At 42.6% G+C, this 22,772-nt stretch overlaps 1 protein-coding gene across 1 annotated transcript in view; it reads left to right on the forward strand.

Annotated features, from left to right (window-relative positions):
• The window catches only part of PCDH15 (protocadherin related 15), a 1,392,890-nt gene that overhangs the window by 1,354,401 nt on the left and 15,717 nt on the right, over window positions 1-22,772 (forward strand). Inside the window, exon 34 of the mRNA XM_065552026.1 lies at window positions 3,653-3,763. Coding sequence (XP_065408098.1) covers window positions 3,653-3,763 — 111 coding nt within the window. The remainder of the gene's footprint in view (window positions 1-3,652; window positions 3,764-22,772) is intronic.

Here is a 22,772-nt window from a genome sequence, read left to right on the forward strand (position 1 = left end):
TTAACATGTAAAATGATTGTCACTCTTAGTTTATTATTAATATAAGGTTCACTGTTTCAGATAATTGTTGTTATAAATGGAACACTTCTAACATGACTTTCTCTCTCTCTCTCTTGCATGACAACAGATTTAAAGAGTAAGTATTTACTTTTAGATTTGCTTCTTACACTTGTTTAAGAATAATGATAGCTGATCAATATCTACTTTTTATCATTATACAAGAACAAAGGCCATTTGAAATTTAAGGGAAGTAGATGTATTGGCAGTGAAAGGAAATACTTCATATAGTCAAACTGTAGAATGCATTGCTACCTGAGATTTAAAAAGAAACTTCTTAATTTTATGACCATTTAATAAAACATTCAGTTATGTGCTAAGATAAGGCAATCAATGTCATGTTGTTTGCCTGCAGAGAGAAGAAAGGATTTTTTTCCCCATTGTACAGCATTATACAATTAACTAAGTACATTTTATGCACAGGTTTAAAGATGGGATGCAATCTTATAAAAGATCAGGTGTTGGCCAGGTTCATAGCCAAGATAGCAGGTTTGGTAAATCAATGGTATGCTCTGAGTGTCTGCTTCACTAAAGCACATGGAGGGGGTCTTAGGCCCATACTGAAGGTGAAATAATGCTTCCACAATGACAATCTCTCTTTCTCTGCAAAGAATTTTCTGTTGGGGCTGTGTGGGACATGGAGGCACAACAACATCCCCTATTTCATTCATGACTCTAGTGAAGGTTAATTCTGGTGAGAATCAATTCCATAGGTGCTCCTAAGAAGCCACAGTATGTTTACGCCAGCTGTCCCTTCTACTCCAGGAGCCAAATTGCTAGGAAGGGGAAGCCAGTAAGATGGTGCCTGCCTCTGTTCATATAAGAGGTCCTTTTCCCTTTGATCCTGAAAATTATGTTACCAAATGGACTTACTCTTGCCAACTCACAGGCTGCCCATCCCTCCCCATTGAGGGGTGCTTCAAAAAACTCTGAATTAAATGTTCCCTTAACTTTTTCACAGGCTCTGCCTAGCTAGGGAATCCAAGTAATAGGGTTAAACGTTAACATACCTTTTATGTGACACATACATACACCTCTACCCCGATATAACGCGACCCTATATAACACAAATTCGGATATAACACAGTACAGCAGTGCTCTGGGGGGGCGGGGCTGTGCACTCTGGTGGATCAAAGCAAGTTCGATATAACGCAATTTCACCTATAACGGTAAGAATTTTCGGCACCCAAGGACAGTGTTATATCGAGGTAGAGGTGTACTAAATAAATAATAGCTTGATATTAAAAATAGTTTATATTAAACTGAAAACACCCCCCACATATCTATCTGTATATGTATATACGCCAATAACTTGATTTTTTTGTGTTAATTGAGCCATTTGCTTTTTACGTCATTTATTTTATTAACTTAATTTGAATTTGGAAATGTGGACAGATATGCTGAAGAAAACACAATAAAATGTGAAGGCTTTGCTTATGTAACCCCCCCCCCCCGGGTGTGGTGTTCTATCCCATCTAATGGCACCAAGACCACTTAGAGAGAGAGATTAATGAGTCTGCTCTAGAGCCTTAGCTAAGGGCCACCCGCTGACAACCAGGGTCTGTCAATGTTCTATAGAGCACAGGATAGAGAAGATGATCCTATCCTTTGCTGTTTATATTTCTGTATCTTTGTGTAATTTTGTAATCATTGGGTGATTGTTCTTTACCAAGATTTTGAAGTGGTATAGCCTTAAAATAGGAATCCATGAATTCCATGGCTTTGTGTGGCCTTTTAATGTTTAGCAGATACTGACTTCTGTTGAGGTGAACATCATGATTTATTGACCCAGGAGATAAATGTTCGTTGAAACATGAAGTCAGTAAACCAAATTCATCCCTGGAGTAACTCAATTCAATTAAATAGAATTATATCAGGGCTTATTTAGCCCAATATTAGTAATGGTTATATACTATGAATAGTGCATATCCCAGAAATACCTGGTTATGAATATAATTATTTAAAACTAGCATTCTAAAGGGGAAATGAAGTTAGTTCTTCATAAAAAACAATTATTGGGTAATGCCAGAGCAATCCAGGGTCTGAGAATATCAGACTTCAGTATTGTTAATTTGGGGGGTGCAGGGAGGAAGATTAAAGAGTAAGAGCTTGGAAACCCTAGTTACCATCCAAATCTTTTCAGCCAAATATGAGAGGATTTTTTGGAATGTAACAATGCTGAATATATATAGATATAGATATAATATATTTTATAATGAACCAGTTTTACTTCCCTATTTTTAGATGATTTTAGAACTTCAGTAAATGACATCTTAGCTCCAGGCACTACCATAATATAAATGTGAAGAAGAATAATCATGATTTATTTTGAAAATCAAGGTAGAGTCTGTTGTACTCTATTCTGAATTAAATTTCTCTCAATTCTGTTACCAGTTACATGGTAATTATTTGCTCTTTCTCACCTCTACAAATGAACTAGAGGGCTTGAATTTATGGTCTACATGTTGACTAGAGTTGGCCAAAAAAAGGAAGTCCCTTCCTGTGAAAAATTTAATGTTTTATTTTTTTCTGAAAAATGTAAATATTTTTGCAGAAAGATTTCCTGAAAAATTTGGTTTCAGGACATCCAAAATGGAATTTTCAGGCTTGTCAGCTGCCCACCTAGAAGACTCTTGTCAATTTAATTTTCTTCCCTGGTTCTTTGCCTCCCTGGAGTTCAGCCTCCTTGCCTCACCTCTAACCCAGATCTTTATCATCTTAATTTGGATACATGGGAGTGGAATGAAATAATTACACAAGGCATTTGCCCAGTAGGCTGATCTTGGCATTCCTTAACTCCTGTTTCATCAGATCACCTATTTCTTTTTGGAGGATTTACCACCGATAAGCAGCCACTGAGTGATGCTTGGATTTATTGTATCAGTAAGAAGGGTGTGCAGTCTGTGCAGCTGCCTGGAAGGTTCTTGCTACTTTCACTTTCTGCCTGCAAACAGAAGGTGAAATTAAAAAGAGCTTTCCAGGTTGCCATCATTTCAATTTTCCTGATAGACAATCAAAATTTTTCAACAAAACTGAAATTTTCATGCAGAAAATTTTGATTTTACAGCAAGGACATTTGGAAAAATCATTCAAATAGGAAATTGTTGACCAGCTCTTATGCTGATAAAGATGTTACAAGTCATAAAAATTAAACTTTGAATGAGACTTTACAAATGTTTAAATTTAAATGTGACATTAATAACTGTCAATAAATGAAGGACTTTGCCAAAACAGCCAGTTCACCACATACCACCTGATGAAAACAAGTCTTGTTAAAGCTTAATTGACCTCTTACTCAATTAAGTGTAATTGCTAATTAATGTTTTATTATTTCATGGTGATCAGGTGGTTTGGCAATTATTTAAAAGTGGGTGATAATATTTAGATACATTTTGGAGCTCTGGAATTCCATAATGAAAGAGCAAGCCATGGAGTGATACAAAGCTGAAACAAATTGCTCACGTGATTACCTTTCTTTGAATACAAAACCAATAATGTTTGAGGAACTACCATCTGACTACTGTATGTCAGCCCATGTAAGCTATAGAATATTTCTAACACCTATTTTTTTCTCTCCCTGCACAACTTACCAAAGGCGGCAAGCTGAATGTGCAAAGACAGCAAGAATCCAGATGGCCTTACCAGCCGGCAAACCATCAAGTAGCGCTGCCAATAATCTCTATGAAGAACTCGGTGACAGCACCATGTAAGTATTTATTGTGAGTCATCACTAAAATTGTTAGTGAACCAAGGCATAAGTCACATTTCTGAAATGTCATTTATTACAACATACTTGAATAGACTTTTCTTGATGAGGGTATATTCCACAAACAACTTGAGCTTCTTCAAAATCAAGAAAATAAGTAAGAGGGCTGGAAACTCAGTTGTGCTACAGTGGCAAAAAATGGACAGAATATGGGGCAGTCAGCTGGGATTCCTCCTTGTATGGGGAATCTCCAGAGGAAGTAAAAGGTGTCTAAGTATAAAGTGCACTCTGCACTTCAGTGTTTTGGGGCCAGCACAACAGCCCATAGGTGCTAAAGCAAGTTAAAATAGTCCTGAGGCTGCTCTAGTTTGCATCAAGGTTAGGGGGATTGAAAGGTGGCAAAAAGCCTTTACTTCTCAGATGTACTGAATGCAGCTCTAGCGCGTTTGAGAACTTGGCCCAAAAGTTATTTCTTCCAAGCCGCCTGCTGAATATACTTTATAAAACTCAATCAGAAAACCCATTTGATAGACATCTCCGTATGAAATCTTCCATTGGCTAAAGTTTTTTCTTTGTAAATCTGAAGTAATTTAAATGTTGAAAATAAACACAATGGGTCAATAAAATAGATTGTAAAAAAAAATAGTAGTTAAAGGAAAGCATCTTTTTACCATTATATATTGATAACATATTTTTAGCTGGAATGTGTCTTGGGTCTTCTTTTCTAACAGTATGATATGACCAAAGTCATTGTTCTATTAAGACATTACATTACTAAGAAAGGGTGAATTGTACTCATGCACTGATGTAACTTAATTGTAGTCAAGGGACTGCAAGCAGAAATCAACCCAGTATGAACAGACCATAATAGCATAGTACAGGAAATATTTACACATACAATATTTTTGTTTATAGGCTAATGTCATAAAATATTTATTACTTTTGTATTATTTTGAAAGAATAACATTAAGATGACAACATTAAAAAGAATAGACTTCATAAAGTATTTTGAAGGGTGTGCTATCTAGTGTTGGCTGATTTTTGTTCTATTTTGAAGTCACCTTTTTCCCCTTGATCAGAGAGTTCATATATATATTTGAGTTTATAAAAATGTTACTATAGCAGGACAAAGATATCATTGCTATAGTATGTTTTAAGTTTTGATTATTTAAAGACAGTGTCTGATTTCCAAATGTTTTGGGTTGAATTTCTCTGTGACTAGAGAACCTTTGCACTACTCATTGAAGCAGGAGTAGCTTCTCTTCCAAAATTAACCACTGATTCCCCCCGGTCCCCCATGGCATTTTATGCCTGTGAATTGTTACTGTTTGGGTAGCTGGAAGAAAGAAGTATGTTTCACAGAAATACAACACACATAGAATTTAAAAGGTTATGGTATGTGAGTTTTAGGTCTTGATCTAGGTGGAACTACTCACATCTTTATAATTACACCCATGCTGATGTACTTTGCTGGATCAAGACCCTGGTTCCTTAAAGTCTAACCCAATTCCTGTGAAAGTAAAAGGAAGACTGCAATTCACTTTACTAGAAGTTGGATTGGACTGGTTACAAATGGGCATTGGAAGCCTTATGAGTCTGCATTCTCCATCTAATTGATGTGCTTTCAGCCAGGCTAAGACCTCAGTGTTTGTGGACAAAATTTGCACCTGCAAAGTTTTGCGTAGGCAAAATGTGTTCTTCTTTGAGTGATTGTTCATGTCCATTACACATTAGGTGTGCGCGCGTCGCGTGCACGGACGTCGGAAACTTTTCCCCTCAGCGGCTCCCGTCGGGCCGGCAGGGACCCCCCTTCCCGCCAGAGCGGCGCCCTGATCTAGCGGGCCCGACCCTCCCTCAGTTCCTTCTTACCGTCCGTGACGGCGTTGGAACAACTCTGTCTCTCGCTTGAGAGTGTCCTTTAGCGTTAGTTGTTAGTGTTACTCTTAGCAGTTATCAGTTCTTAGTAGCTAGTGTTAATCTTAGCAGTTATCAGTTCTTTTAGTAGTAGTTAAGCTCCTTTGTGTTAGGTGTTTGGTCAATCCCGACACCGGCCCTGGGCGGCGGGGCATGGTGCACGCCCAAGGCTTCAAGGCTTGTGCCACGTGCCGCAAGCCTATGCCGATAAGCGATCCCCACGACTCGTGTCTCCGTTGCCTGGGGGAAGCACATCAAAAAGAGTGCTGCAAGATCTGTAAGGCCTTCAAGCCCAAGACTAAGAAAGAGAGAGACTTTCGCCTTAAGCAGCTGCTCCTGGAGGCTGCATTACAGCCCTCCTCTTCAGCACAGCAGGCCGCGGCACGGTCAACGTTGGTGCGGAGTGCCCCGGCATTGGTTCGTGATCCGGGGCCGGCAGGGCACCCTAAGTCTACGGCACCGACACAGCAGGACCGCCCCTGGCACCGGTCATCTTCGCCGGCAAAATTGAAGGGCCAACCCAAGGCCCGAGGATGCTCCCCACATAAGAGGGCAGCGCCCGCGAAGACCCCGAGTGCGCCTAAGGGCATGGCAGCCCCAGGACAGATCCTGGTGCCAGTGGCTCCAGTGCCGAAAGGCCCGTCGAGCCCCGGGATAGGCGCATTGAGTGAGGAGGAAGGGCTGGAGGAGCTTTTGGAACAGCCCTCCACCCTGGACACGTTTGAGGCAGCAAAGGACCTCATCGTATTGTCTGCTGAGGGCCCCCTCCAAGCCAAGGACAATCCGCTGAGACTGCCATCCAGAGGCAAGCCGGCAATGGTGCGCCCATCACGGTCACCATCACGGCGCCGATGGTGGTCGAGCTCCGCCTCGGTGGACTCCCGGCTACCCTCAGCGCAGAAGGCCGCACAGCCATCGGGGCCGAATAAGCGCCCGGCACCGACCCAGCAGTCCTACTCGAGTAGGCACCAGGACGTGTCAGCCACGCGATCCCTGAGACCGACCACTCGCAGTCGTTCCCGGTCCCGAGGTCACCAGTACTGGTCCAGGTCCAGGTCGGCAAGACGCTACTCCCGGTCCTGGTCACGGAGGCACTACTCTCTGACTCCGGACCGGCACCGTCCCACGGCACCACTGTGGCCATCCAGGTCACCGTCCATGGTTTCGGAGGCAGACTCGGGCCAGTCCAGCAGATTTACCCACAGGGCACCGACCGGTAGGGAACATGAAGCACCCACAGTGGGGCCAGCCAGGACAATGGCCATTCTGGACCCCTTGGGCCTACCACCAGCAAGGCCCCTCGCCCAGGACCTCGAGATCTGGCCCCTCGGGTCACCGGTCCCGCTCCCCGCAGGGGCGCCCCTCCTCTTGCAAGGAGGCCACAGTCTCCAGACCACCGGAGCAAGAAAGAGCCTACTCGGCACCGAGCCCGGCACCGTCTCAGATATGACAGACCCCAGAGGAGCGCCCAGTCGGTGAGTAGTTGCAGGAAGAGGACGCTCAGAAGGCCCTAACCTCTTCCTCCTCACCAGATGAAGCCTTGGCGGGCACGACAGTGTCCGGCCCTCCTCCGATTGACCATCGGGCGCATCAGGAACTGCTCCGCCGAGAAGCCCTCAATCTGGGGTTGCAGGCGGATGAGACGGTAGAGCAGGAGGACCCCATGGTTGATATCCTAAGCCCAGAAGGCCCCTCCAGGATTGTGCTCCCGCTCATAAAAACTGTACAATCTAACTATAAGACAGTATGGCAAACACCGGCCTCCAGTGCACCAACCGCGAAAGGCGTAGAGAGGAAGTACTTCACCCCCTCCAAGGGGTTCGACTTCCTCTTTTCTCACCCAACACCCTGTTCGCTGGTCGTCTCGGCGGTCAACGAACGAGAGTGGCATGGCCAGCAAGCCCCGGCCCTCAAAGCCAAGGAGGCAAGGTGCTTGGACTTATTTGGTAGGAAGGTCTACTCGTCCAGGGGCCTCCAGTTGAGGATCGCTAATCAACAAGCGATTCTGAACAGACACAATTTCAATTCTTGGGCATCAGTCTCCAAGTTTAAGGACTCCCTGCCCCTGGGTTCACAACCCGAGTTCGCTGCCTTAGTGGACGAAGGGAAGGCAGTAGCCAAGACCTCTTGACTCCGCAGACGCAGCTGCCAGGACAATCGCGTCAGGAGTGGTGATGAGGCACTCAGCATGGCTACAGGCTTCCGGCCTTCCCCCAGAGGTACAAAACACCTTGCAAGACCTCCCGTTCAAGGAGTGAGGCTTGTTCTCAGACCAGACGGATCCCAGATTACATAGCCTCAAAGACTCTCAAACAACCCTCAAGTCGTTGGGAATGCACACCCCAGTGACTCACAGGAAACCCTTTAAGCCCCAACCACTGCAGAGGCAGTACCATCCTCGTCCTAGACAGGAACCGTACCGCAGAAGGGGCAGGGACAACAGGCAGAGATGGAACAACACGCCTAACCAGGGCCAGGGCCAAAGCCAAGGCCAAGGCAAGCCGCAGCCGGGAAATAAGCAAGGTTTTTGAAGCTTGGACAGCGTACCGACGCTTATACCGGATCCTCCCCTATGTTTCAGGGACCGCTTGTCCCATTTCTACTGTGCTTGGTCCCGAATAACATCGGACCGCTGGGTCCTTCGCACGGTGGAGGCGGGATGCACCCTTCAGTTCTCCTTGCCCTCTCCCTCCCATCCCCGTCCCTCTTCAGGACCCCTCTCATGAGCAACTCCTTATGCAGGAGGTGCGGGCCCTCCTAGAAGTAGGAGTGGTGGAAGAGGTCCCTCCGGACCTAAGAGGGAAAGGGTTTTACTTCAGATATTTCCTTATTCCCAAAGCAAAAGGGGGCCTCCATTCTATTTTGGACCTACGCAAACTAAACAAGGTTTTGGTCAAGGCACGTTTTCGCATGGTCTCCCTTGGCGCTATTATCCCATCCCTAGATCCGGGGGATTGGTACGCTGCCATCGATATGAAAGATGCGTACTTTCACATCGCCATCCGCCCTGCCCACCGGCAGTTCCTGCGCTTCACCATCAACCAACACCATTTCCAGTTCGCGGTCTTACCCTTCGGCCTAGCGACGGCCCCGCGAATGTTCACGAAATGCATGTCCGTGGTGGCAGCCTTCCTTCGAAAAAGGAAGATGCCGGTATACCCGTACTTGGACAACTGACTCCTCACAGGCAGGTCAGAGGACGAGGTCCGCTCCCACGTGGCACTGGCATTACAGGTGTTCCGCAAGCTCGGCCTACTGGTCAATGTACCCACATACTCACTGATCCCCACGCAGAGACTGGATTTCATAGGAGCAGTCCTGGACTCAGTGGCGGCGCGGGCAAGTCTTCCAGTTTCCAGGTTCCTGGCCATTCAAAAGGTCGTAAGCTCCATCCAACAGTTTCCCACGACCACGGCCAGATGCTGTATGCAACTCCTGGGGTACATGGCGGCTTGCACACACGTAGTCAGACATGCCCGCCTGAGACTCAGACCATTACAGCTGGGGCTAGCCTAAACGTATCGCCCCAACAGAGGCCCCTGGGACCTAGTAGTGACAATCCCAGCTTGGGTATCGAACTCCCTCCGCTGGTGGCTCGATCAGCAGCAAGTTTGCGAAGGGGTCCCTTTTGCCACACCACAACCCACCCTGACGTTAGTGACAGATGCGTCGGACCTGGGCAGGGGGGCGCACGTAGGGGACCTGCGGACCCAGGGCTTATGGTCCAGGGAAGAAAGGTTGCTCCACATCAATCTGAAGGAGTTAAGGGCAGTTCGCCTCGCCTGCCAGACCTTTCACGCTACCATAGAAGGCCACAGCATGTCCATTCTGACGGACAACTCTACCGCCATGTTCTACATAAACAAGCAGGGCGGTTCCCAATCCTCTCCCCTCTGTCATGAGGCTCTCCTCCTATGGGACTTCTGTATAGCTCATTCAGTCCAACTACTGGCAGCGTATCTCCCAGGGGTACAAAACGGGTTAGCAGACCAACTCAGCAGGTCGTACCACATGCACGAATGGACGCTGAGAAAGGACGTCCTGCATTCAATCTTCCAGAGGTGGGAGTTTCCCCAGGGGGATCTCTTCACCACCAAGGACAACAGCCAATGCCCTCAGTTTTGTTCATTCCAGAACCAAAGCCTGGGATCATTGGCAGATGCCTTTGCGATTCAGTGGGGCGGGAGCCTGAGGTATGCCTTCCCACCATTCCCGCTCATCCACAGGGTCCTGCTCAAGACCCGCAGGGACAAGGCGACAGTCATCCTCATCGCACAGGCGTGGCCACGCCAGCATTGGTTCACGACCCTGCTGGAACTGTCATTGACCGCCCCGATTACCCTACCCCTCCATTGCGACCTCGTCACGTCACCTACTCCACCCGAACCTACCGTCACTACATCTCACGGCGTGGTATCTCTCTGGCTAAACGATACGGAGCATAGGTGCTCCCACCAGGTCCAGCAAATGCTTCTTGGTAGTAGGAAGCCAAGAGTGACCTACCTTGCCAAATGGAAGAGTTTCTCCCTCTGGTGCGAGCGTAATCTCATACAGCCTCTCCGGGCCTCAATCCCATCAATATTGGACTACTTGCTGCACCTCAAGCATCAAGGACTTGCACCCGCCTCAATTAAAGTGCATTTGGCCGCCATATTGGCGTTCCACCCGGGAGAATTGCGGGGTTCGGTATTCTGCAACCCCACAGTAGTCCGATTCCTCAAGGGGCTGGAGATGGTGTTTCCCTACTTGCGCCCACCGGTCCCCGCATGGAACATTAACCTGGTCCTAACTAAACTCATGGGACTGCCCTTTGAACCCCTAGCCTCTTGCTCCCTCATGCACCTCTCATGGAAGGTAGCATTTCTAGTGGCCATCACATCGGCTAGGAGGGTATCGGAGTTGAGAGCCCTCACTTCGGAACCCCCATATACAGTTTTTTATAAGGATAAGGTGCAACTGAGGCTGCACCCCCAAGTTCCTTCCTAAGGTGGTCACGCAATTTCATATGGGGCAGGACGTTTGTTTACCCATGTTCTTCCCTAAGCCCCATATGGACCCAAGCCACCGCAGCCTGCATACCCTCGATATCCGTAGAGCCTTGGCTTTCTATCTGGAACGGGCCAGGCCATTCCGCAAGTCGACACAACTGTTCATTGCCATTGCGGAGAGAATGAAAGGCCAGCCTATCTCGGCTCAACACTTGTCAGCGTGGATTGTGCTTTGCATTCGCACATTCTATGAGCTCGCCAACGTACCAGCCCCAGGCGATCAGGGCTCACTCGACTAGGGCCCAAGTGTCCTCGGCGGCTTTCTTGGCGCAGGTTCCACTCCAGGAAATCTGTAAAGCGGCCACCTGGTCGTCGGTACATACATTCACAGCACATTACGCAATCCATCACCAGACCAGAGAGGACGCGGTGGTCGACAGGGCGGTGCTTCAATCAATTGTTCCTTGACTCCTACCCTCCTCCAATGGTAAGCTTGTGAGTCACCTAATGTGTAATGGACGTGAACAATCACTCAAAGAAGAAAAAATGGTTACCTACCTTCTGTAACTGTTGTTCTTTGAGATGTGTTGTTCATGTCCATTACACTCCCCACCCTCCTTCCCCTCTCTCGGAGTCTCCGGCAAGAAGGAACTGAGGGAGGGTCAGGCCCACAGGGATATATATATACGCTAGAGCGGGGCGCCGCTCTGGTGTGGGGGAGGGTCCCTGCCAGCCCGACGGGAGCCGCTGAGGGAAAAAGTTTCCAACATCCGTGCACGTGACATGCGCACGCCTAATGTGTAATGGATGTGAACAACACATCTCGAAGAACAACAGTTACAGAAGGTAGGTAACCATTTTTTGCAGATGCAAATCTGAATACTTGCACTTCTGATTTAGAGACACACTTACTCAGATTTGTAACAGCACTTCAACTAAAAGTACAAATTTAGCAAATACAGATTTTTCCCTGTAAAGCACCATCTATGGAAAAAAATATATATATAAATAACCCATTGAAAAATGACAATTAATATTTCCACAACACTGAGATATTGATCAAGGAATCTCTAGTAGAAGACAGAGATATGGAAAAATAATGTAAATCAATGCACTTAATAATTTTAAAGAGATCATGTTTTTCAATAAAATTTAAATAAAAGTTTATCAAAAATCCGTGAAGTTTAACTGAATCCAATATTTGATCTAAAGGCAACAATCTACCTCAGAAAATCAATTTTCAGGAAAAAAAATTATAGTAGAATATTGTAAACTCATTTTTAACTTGCAGGTGAATTGCAATACTACATTTAAATTGCTATAGTATATTATAATCTTATGCGTCACTTTATTTTTTCTTCTCAATTATTTCTTGAATCTCCAACAATTTTCTTAAATACCAAATAATGGAAATTTAAGAAAATTGAAAAACTTGTCTTTATTTTTCATGCCTTTCCATAACTGTCCTTTGTCAAACATTTTCTTTCTGTAGTGCTGCCTTACGTCTTATTTTCTTAATTTGGTTTTTGTGGAAAGTTAAGTGGAACTAAACTTTTTTTTGTTTTAAATCTGTCTTATGTCTCATGACTTCCATTCTTTCTACATCTTTGGATACATAGGCATCAGTAAGTAAACTTACTTCATCATGCATAATATTTGTAGCCAATAGAAACAGTTGTTGATTCTTCTATGCTTAGTTTATGTTAAAACTTTAATTAATTGCCATTGACTATCAGCCTTTATTTTACAATGGTGTACTACATGGAAGACATTTACTTTTAAGTGGAAAGATTTGTTTATCTCCTTTCATTTTCCTTAACCCTTTTGTACCAAGTAGCGCTTAAATACAGAACTGTAATTGCTGAACTTGAATAGTATTATTTCTAAGGACCTCCAGTCTCAGCACCTACACTCTTTGGTGATTGGTGCTCTCCAGATACCTAAAACAGATTGATAGGTAAGCAGGTTTCTCAAGCTCGCATTCAGTCAGAACCTTTTCATCCTTTACCCATAATTCATTTTTAGGCAGCCATTTCTGCTCCAGTTTGCAGAAATATGACTTCAAACCAATCTGATGCAGTTCCTTGTTGGAACAAAGAGACAAAAGATTGTTCTACAAATATTAAGGTTTCATCATAAAATAACTCTAGCATTTTCATATAAAAATAGTCTAGCAACCAAGCAGCTTTTCGAATAATCCATTCTCATATATATCAAGGGTATATCAGCTTGTATGTGCTTTGTATTTGGAAGCAAAGTGGATCTTCATTTAACTTCAGGAATCATTGATTTTTCCAGTCTCTACATTTGAAAATCCACGTGATCACTAAGATGGCTGAGGAAGCTTGTCCAATATGTGTCAAGGAATATTGTTTAAAAATAAGTTAATGATGTAAAATAACATATCAAATCCCCATGATCAAATACTCATTAAGTACTGACACTATTGGGAATAAGAACAGGAGTACTTGTGGCACCTTAGAGACTAACAAATTTATTAGAGCATAAGCTTTCGTGGACTACAGCCCACTTCTTCGGATGCATACAGAGTGGAATAAATATTGAGGATATATATATATATATATACACACACATACAGAGAGCATAAACAGGTGGGAGTTGTCTTACCAATTCTGAGAGACCAATTAAGTAAGAGAAAAAAAACTTTTGAAGTGATAATCAAGGTAGCCCAGTACAGACAGTTTGATAAGAAGTGTGAGAATACTTACAAGGGGAGATAGATTCAATGTTTGTAATAGCTCAGGCATTCCCAGTCCTTATTCAATCCTTTGTTGATTGTGTCTAGTTTGCATATCAATTCCAGCTCAGCAGTCTCTCGTTGGAGTCTGTTTTTGAAGTTTTTCTGTTGTAATATAGCCACCCGCAGGTCTGTCATTGAATGACCAGACAGGTTAAAGTGTTCTCCCACTGGTTTTTGAGTATTATGATTCCTGATGTCAGATTTGTGTCCATTAATCCTTTTGCGTAGAGACTGTCCGGTTTGGCCAATGTACATGGCAGAGGGGCATTGCTGGCACATGATGGCATATATCACATTGGTAGATGTGCAGGTGAACGAGCCCCTGATGGTATGGCTGATGTGATTAGGTCCTATGATGATGTCACTTGTATAGATATGTGGACAGAGTTGGCATCGGGCTTTGTTACAAGGATAGGTTCCTGGGTCAGTGGTTTTGTTCAGTGATGTGTGGTTGCTGGTAAGTATTTGCTTTAGGTTGGGGGGTTGTCTGTAAGCGAGGACAGGTCTGTCTCCCAAGATCTGTGAGAGTAAAGGATCATCTTTCAGGATAGGTTGTAGATCTCTGATGATGCGCTGGAGATGTTTTAGTTGGGGGCTGAAGGTGACAGCTAGTGGTGTTCTGTTGTTTTCTTTGTTGGGCCTGTCTTGTAGGAGGTGACTTCTGGGTACTCGTCTGGCTCTGTCAATCTGTTTTTTCACTTCAGCAGGTGGGTATTGTAGTTTTAAGAATGCTTGATAGAGATCTTGTAGGTGCTTGTCTCTATCTGAGGGATTGGAGCAAATGCGGTTATATCTTAGAGCTTGGCTGTAGACAATGGATCGTGTGGTGTGTCCTGGATGGAAGCTGGAGGCATGTAGGTAAGTGTAGCGGTCAGTAGGTTTCCGGTATAGGGTGGTATTTATGTGACCATCGCTTATTAGCACAGTAGTGTCCAGGAAATGGACCGCTTGTGTGGATTGATCTAGGCTGAGGTTGATGGTGGGATGGAAATTATTGAAATCATGGTGAAATTCCTCAAGGGCTTCTTTTCCATGAGTCCAGATGATGAAGATGTCATCAATATAGCGCAAGTAGAGTAGGGGCGTTAGGGGACGAGAGCTAAGGAAGCGTTGTTCTAAGTCAGCCATAAAAATGTTGGCATATTGTGGGGCCATGCGGGTACCCATAGCAGTGCCGCTGACTTGAAGGTATATATTGTCCCCAAATGTGAAATAGTTGTGGGTGAGGACAAAATCACAAAGTTCAGCCACCAGGTTAGCTGTGACATTATCAGGGATACTGTTCCTGATAGCTTGTAGTCCATCTTTGCGTGGAATATTGGTGTAGAGGGCTTCTACGTCCATATTGGCCAGGATGGTGTTTTCTGGAAGATCACCGATGGATTGTAGTTTCCTCAGGAAGTCAGTGGTGTCTCGAAGATAGCTGGGAGTGCTGGTAGCGTAGGGTCTGAGGAGAGAGTCCACATAACCAGACAAGCCTGATGTTAGGGTGCCAATGCCTGAGATGATGGGGCGTCCAGGATATCCAGGTTTATGGATCTTGGGTAGCAAATAGAATACCCCTGGTCGGGGTTCTAGGCATGTGTCTGCACAGATTTGTTCCTGTGCTTTGTCAGGGAGTTTTTTTAGCAGATGGTATAGTTTCTTTAGGTAATCCTCAGTGGGATCAGAGGATAATGGCCTGTAGAATGTGGTGTTAGAGAGCTGTCTAGCAGCCTCTTGGTCATATTCCAATTTATTCATGATGACGACAGCACCTCCTTTGTCAGCCTTTTTGATTATGATGTCAGGGTTGTTTCTGAGGCTGTAGATGGCGTTGTGTTCAGCATTGCTGAGGTTATGTGGCAAGTGATGTTGCTTTTCCACAATTTCAGCCTTTGCACGTTGACGGAAGCAATCTATGTAGAAATCCAGTCTGTTGTTTCGACCATCCGGAGGAGTCCACGCAGAATCCTTTTTTTTGTAGGGGGGATTCTGTGGGTTAGTATGCTGTTCAGAGGTATGTTGGAAATATTCTTTGAGTCGGAGACGTCGAAAGTAGGATTCTAGGTCAGCGCAGAACTGTATCATATTCATGGGTCTGGAGGGACAAAAGGAGAGGCCCCGAGATAGGACAGACTCTTCTGCTGGGCTAAGAGCATAGCTGGAAAGATTAACAATATTGCTGGGTGGGTTAAGGGAACTACTGTTGTGGCTGCTTGTGGCATGTAGCAGTTTAGATAGTTTAGTGTCCTTTTTCCTTTGTAGAGAGGCAAAGTTTGTCTTGTAAATAGCTTGTCTAGTTTTTGTAAAGTCTATCCATGAGGAAGTTTGTGTGGAAGGTTGGTTTCTTATGAGCAATGCCCCTCTGCCATGTTCATTGGCCAAACCGGACAGTCTCTACGCAAAAGGATTAATGGACACAAATCTGACATCAGGAATCATAATACTCAAAAACCAGTGGGAGAACACTTTAACCTGTCTGGTCATTCAATGACAGACCTGCGGGTGGCTATATTACAACAGAAAAACTTCAAAAACAGACTCCAACGAGAGACTGCTGAGCTGGAATTGATATGCAAACTAGACACAATCAACAAAGGATTGAATAAGGACTGGGAATGGCTTTTTGCGGATACAGACTAACACGGCTGCTACTCTGAAACTATTGGGAATGTAGACCTACTCTAACTGGTAGTTTCTGAGATGCATTCTGTTTACCAGTGTTATTCCGTGCACTGGGGAGAGTATCCGCTCTGCTGTAGCCCTCTTCAGGGGTGCCACATACTCCCCATTGCTTGTCAGTGCATTTAATGCCCCAGGTCCTTTTGGAAAAAAGTGTGCTCCCACATGTGTGCGAAGGGAGTAGTCCTTATACCCCATGAAATGATTCCTATCTGCCACTCCTGCTCAGTCAACATGTATCCAGATAGATTTAGAGAGTATAGATTTTCCGTGTATATCAGCTTCCAGACAAATCAAGAAACAAAATAATTGTATTATAACCTTTCCTTATTTCCTAAATGTATATATTTTTGAGCTTTTATGCCCACATATTTAAAGGGGCATCTGTGTGGCTTCTTATTTTAGTCTCATTCAGTACTGTTTAAATGTCTTTTCCCTTGTTCTTGAGTGATTTCTCACCTTGGAATGCTTAACCATGCCACAGTAAATTTCCCTTAGCCTAATGTTCATGAAATTTCTTGGGGTTTGGGGGGGGTGGGAGAAAGACATTCCAGAATATAGAACTATTTAACTAAGCACTCCTAGAACTGTGTCCTGCCATTTTCACTAAACGTACAATACTGGGGCTTGTCTAGACAAATAGCTAGTGTGCTTCAAGCTGGGGTAGACTCTACAATCACATGCTAGAAGTTTTTTTTTTTTTAAACTATTCTTTTTGATTGAGAAAAACGGGTGTTTTTAAACTTAAAAAAAAATCAACTTTGGGTAGCAACCAAGCCTGGAAAATTTCAACTGGAAAGCTGAAAATATTAGACATTTATGAGTTACTGAAAATGGGGAATAGAAAGGAACTCATAGGCAACTTTATTTTATCATGTAGTTGTCATTACTACACTAGCTGTACTATAGCTGTAATTGCTATACATATAGGACTATAAGGTGGTAGGTTTTAGAATAATTTAGCTATCATATCCCACTATACATGCATATTCTGAACATGTCATTTGTGTTATTGAAAAACTATTTTAGAAATATTTTTTTTTTAATGATTAGGACTATTTTTTGTATCACTCCACCTGTAAAGGTACATCCATTAGTTACAATTGGTTCATATATACCAGACATACAGGGAAACATAAAAGCTCTACTAAAGTTACAATTTTAAAATTCAATGTGTAATAATTTCCAGGTCTAAAAGCCAGTGCTGGGTCTTATTGGTGAAAAAAGGGGAATTCTCTCTTTACAGGACTTACGCTTCATTTCTAACCAAATCCAAAGTTGACTTAAACTTGTCACAAGCCCAGGAAAAAAATTGTAAATTCCAGGCCTCAGGCAGCTGTAATTTGGAAGAGGCCAGGTGAAGGATACTTGAAACAGTTTCTGACAAATTTTTAAGAGTTTGGAATATTAGAAGTAGTCCAAGCTACATTATATTTCCATTTTAGGTTGCATAAATGTTGTGTAGCATAACTGTTACTAACAAGATATACGGAAAAATGTGTTCAAGTGTTTGTTTAGATTACTGTATAAGGGGAAATAATAATTGAAAAGGAAAGTGTAATTGTTTACGAGGATAGAAAGGCCATGTGGTTAAAGTTAGAACTCATTTATATAGGTCAAAGCTTGTTTTCTTCCTCTTTTCTTCATATCCTTTTCATCTAGAGAAGATGTAAAAGTAAATGTCTTTCCTCAGTAGACTTTTGTAATACTTATTTTGGATAACAATATGTTAGAAGTAATGCTATGGCTTTAATTTACATCATAAATTCATTTTTTTCTCATGAAAATCTATGTACATGCATGTTTCCTTACATGTGATTATCTTCTTTTCTTTCAAGTCTTTTTCTTCTCTACCATTTCCAACAAAGCAGGGGAAAAAAATCAGTCTTAGAAGAAGGAGACCGTCAAAGAGTAATAAGCAGCTTTGCTTCACGTGCTATTGAGGCTCACAAGCAGTCTAATTTCAATGGATTGTTGAACAATAATCTCCCCAAATCTGCAAGTAACATTACATTTTTATCTGATGAGAACCCACTAACAACTCAGAATCCTTTGTATATGGAAGGTGTTGTTCAAGGTTCTCCCAGCTCTTCATTGCTACGGAAGAGGAAAGATATTTTAGACAGTCTTTCACCTAGAAGATTAGCCTTGAAAGATGCCCTTTTGGGGTGCCCTTTGGGAGGCATTCACCGTGCATGGACATTACCAATTCGTATTACTAGGAGACATGTGTCTGATGCTCTAAGTAGGCCAATTATCATGGATCCAGTTCAGTGGCAACAGGAAAGACTCAAAGCAGAGAGTGAAAGAACTGACAATCAGCACAGCAGGGTTGATATTAGCAGTCCAATATTTAAAAAAATTATTGGCACCAAGTTAACTGTAAAAGAGAAGGCCAGACAGTTTGAGCAACAGGCTTTGCAGGAAATGAAACAAGTGAAATCCTATGATATGAAATGTTCACATTCACCAACACACAGCAACTACCACGAAGGAGAAAACATGCTAGAGTTGTCTCCTGAATGTCTGCTTGCTTCTCCATGCCATCGCTCTCCTCCTTTCTCCTCTTTGACACCTTCTACTGAAGTAGTTGAATTTCAATCACTTGCAGTTCCTTCAGTAATCATCACTCATCATGACTGTCCTGAAGAACTTTCTCCTCCACCAACTCACAAACCGCCAACTCCTTCTTTTAGGATAAAGAAACCAGTTTGCCAAAGTTTTCTGGCTGCTCAAACCAAAGTGGAAGTAACAGAAAGCATTCCAGATCCACCCAAAACTCCCCCTCCTCCACCACCCCTGCTGCCACTTCCTCCTCCAACTCCTCCTCCATTGCCACCACAACCTCCATCTCTTCCTACCATTTCTCTAGCCCTCTCCTCCTCATCTACTCTAAGTACCCAGCACCTTTCCCCTGTAAAGCATACTAAGTCCCCTGCCAAACAGCTACCAGTATCATCACAGGCCACAGCACCTGAGCCACCACCTCACAGGGAGTTGAAAGGAATTCTCAAAAATATTCACAACTTAGCAGATATTGAAAAATCTGTGGCCAACATGTACAGTCAAATAGACAAAAACCACATTCTACCCAAGCACATATCCAAGCTTAAACCAATTTCAGCATCCGAACTGCCAACTACAGAAACTGTTGCTGAGCACAGCCAGCAGAATGGCAACTTGAGCTGTATAGTTGAGGAACTTGAAAAGCGATTTCCATCCCAGTCCACTGCATTATAAAATTACAGTTGAATTTTTTGAATTTTTTCTTGTTATATTTTGTATGACATGGCTATCACAGTACATGTTATCTGCCTCATATGTTCCATAGTTAAAGTACTTCAACATTGATGAAAGAATTCAGACTTTTTTCCTCTTTGCTATATATTGCTATTTGTTTGTTCCTGATGCTAAACCTACAGTCCATTTTCTTTGTCTGATCACTCATAACTTTGTAATGTATAATATTTTTAAAGGTAGTTCTGTCCACTCTGCATTTTACTGTTTTATTATGCTGATTTATTTTCTTTGTCTGCATGCAAAAGATGCATGGGGGGAAATGTCCCTTTAAAACCAATGAACTATATGTAGCAGGCATATGTTGACACTGCTTTATTCTAAACACTCTGCATTGTTTTGTCACAAGGGTACTCTAGTGTTGTAGGTTATGTCAATAAGCAAGGCAATTATCCTGAAATACTGAAGGCATATCTTGCTTTACCCATAAAGTGTACATCATGGGAGAACTCTTACTTTTACTGTAAAATGTTGAATGTCACAGAAATGCAAATGATGCTAGAAAACGAACTCAGCAATAACAAGACAAAGTTGTTACAATAATGTATCATGTCATTCTATAGGAGATTGTATAGCATTCTGCTCTGGTGACGTGCTTTCATCTCACTGTTGTCCTTGTGGGTTTGATAATGGTTTTTTCTATTTATTTGTCAGTCAACCTTATTGTTCTCCTTTTTGTTATCTACATTATATGCCTCCCATTGCTTTCTTTATTCTGAAACTTCATATTGTGAGTCTTCACTTTTGTAAACCATTTAATGTAAAAAGAGCTTGCTAATTTTGCTTGTTCATATTAATTAGGTATCTCTTTAATCATATGTCATGCTAACTTGCTAAATATTGGAGGTTATTTCCACCAATAACATTTTTGCATATATTTGTATGTAATAATCATTCTGATCAGTGTCATGAAGAAACAGTTTGATAAGTATTTGTGAAAGATGTATATAGTATGGGTAGCATTAATTTAATTAAACCCACACTTAAATATTCCGGTTATATTAAATTAGCTTGTCCTTTGAAACAAATAGTAAGTAAAAGGAGGTTTGGCATAAAAAATGAATGTAAGTTTAGCTCAGTGCTCAGTTTTATTTTTCCTCTTTTGCCAAAATCCTAGATAATCATGTTAGACCTGACAGTTTTTATAGAATTAAATGCAGTGGGGTGAGGAGCCGGTATTTAAAGGAAGCTACAATAAAAACTTAAAACCTGTCCATGAGAAAATGTTATCTGTTCTAAGCAGAAAAGTAATTATAAGGGTACTTAGCTAACTGCCTAGAAATAGCCAGCTTTTCCACAGTACGTGGTTTTCTTTTCTTTTCAGTACAGTTGGGACAAGTATGGATGTTTCAGTCAGAAATTGCTGAAGGTAGTTTCTCTTTTTTGTCCTAGAGCCAAATGCTGTGAACTTCATCACATAAATTCCGCTGATATATTCGAAATACTCTATGCCTAATACAGTCTCCTTGCATAGTGGGCGAGATTTTAGGTCCAATGCATGTAATGAATAGCGATAATAGCCAAATGTGTAGGCAACATGATAATCAATCAATTTTTTGCTGTAACATAGGTTTAATATTTTATAGGATTCAAGTGTTTATAGTAATTGCCTACGGTGCTAAATTCTCAGTGAGTAGTACAGCTGCAGCACCAGCAGCAAGTTTCCACTCACAGCTCATCAGACAATAAGCAAAAAAGTCTGTAAGGTTTAACTCTAAACTAGATGTATACCAGTAATTCAGGATATGTCGCTGGAATAATCCACAACACTAGGGTGACCACTGACGTATCTCCAGAATACCAGACATTCCAGTACTACTAGGAATGGTAGGGGACCACCCCTACCTTTGTGACCCTGCCCTGACAGTCTGTGCAAGGTCACACCAGCAGGGGTGGAGCAGTGCGCTCTTCAGAATGGCATCTACCACGCATGATACTGGATGAAACCACATCTGGCTTTACATCGTACAGGACAGGACAAACCAAACAAGAGCAGGACTGTCTGAAAACTGGATGAGTGGCCTGCCGGTACAACATTACAATGCTTTGCATTTGGTCAGATGGATATGCCATACTGCAGTAGTGTACTGAATAGATTTTATAAGCCCTGATTCAGCAAAGACTTAAGTGCTTAACTTTATACACTGAACAGTACAAGTGAATTCTATGGAACTAGTCCCAATGCACAAGGTTAAGCACATAGGTAAGTCTTTTCAGGATCAGGGCTATAATTCACTTATGAGAAGTATATTATATAGATAAATATGGCCTGATTTGCAGAAGTTATCCATACATTCCACTGAAGTCAATGGGAGCTGCAGCTGCTCAGCATTTTTGAAAATCTGGCTAATAATGAATTTCTTCAAAGTTTATTCAACTATAATTTAGTGTGACTTTCCTTAATCTGAACAGTCACCTAGCATACAATAGCCTCCTTTTTTTAGTTTAATCTGGTCAGGCTCAAAAGAATATGTAGGAAAAATGATACCACATGAACTAGTTCTTCACCCACATGTTGCACTTTCTTCGTCATTTTGGAGAACCCTCCTTAATACCAATAAAAGTTTTAACGTTTCGTTTTTTTAAATTTGTTTTCATTTTCATTAGAGTTAGTACCTATGGGCAACCTTGGTTGGCCAGCTGAGGTTTATGCTACTAGCTGGCAATATACTGCAGTGTGTTTTTCTTGAAAAATGACTTTTTGTTACAGTTACACATCCTTTTGCCTGTGTTTTTTTATAAGTTTATAAAGTCTTTGGGGGGCAAGGACTGTATCTTACAGTGTATTTTACAGCACTTAGCACAATGGAGGCCCAGTCTCAGTTGAGGCCTCTGTATGCTACTGTAATACGCACAATAATAAATTACTGAAAAGTCTCCAAATTAAATTCCAAAGACATTGAAAATCAAGGCTGTTATTGTTAGTCCCAGTAACTTAATTGTCATCTCTCTGAACTGGTTCCTTAGAATCGACTGTAGACTGGACATGTGGCCTGTATTTGCTATTTTTTGTACAAGTTTGACTGTCTTTAGGATCAATTGAACAAGTGAATTGATTACATAAATGACTAGCACTTCCTTCACCACCAGATAAAAGAGGGTCCACAGTTCATCCAATACTTAAAGCTGGTTTCTGGCTTCATCATTCCCTTAACTTTCACCATTCTAAATTTCATTTTTTCTTACATAAAAGAAAATCTTAAAACACAATCATGGTTTGTTTGTTTGTTTGTTTTAAATTCAGGTTCCAAGGTAGTTAAATAACAATCAACAGTATGCAATTGGTAAGAGATATTGTCTTGCCCCGGCCATTTGGAGAAAAAAATGGCTATTATATGTTTAGAAAATTTTTGTCTTGCTAGCTTTGAACTGAGTGAAACCTTTT

The sequence above is a fragment of the Chrysemys picta genome, chromosome 7 (genome assembly GCF_011386835.1).
Source record: "Chrysemys picta bellii isolate R12L10 chromosome 7, ASM1138683v2, whole genome shotgun sequence".
Classification (NCBI taxonomy): domain Eukaryota; kingdom Metazoa; phylum Chordata; order Testudines; family Emydidae; genus Chrysemys; species Chrysemys picta.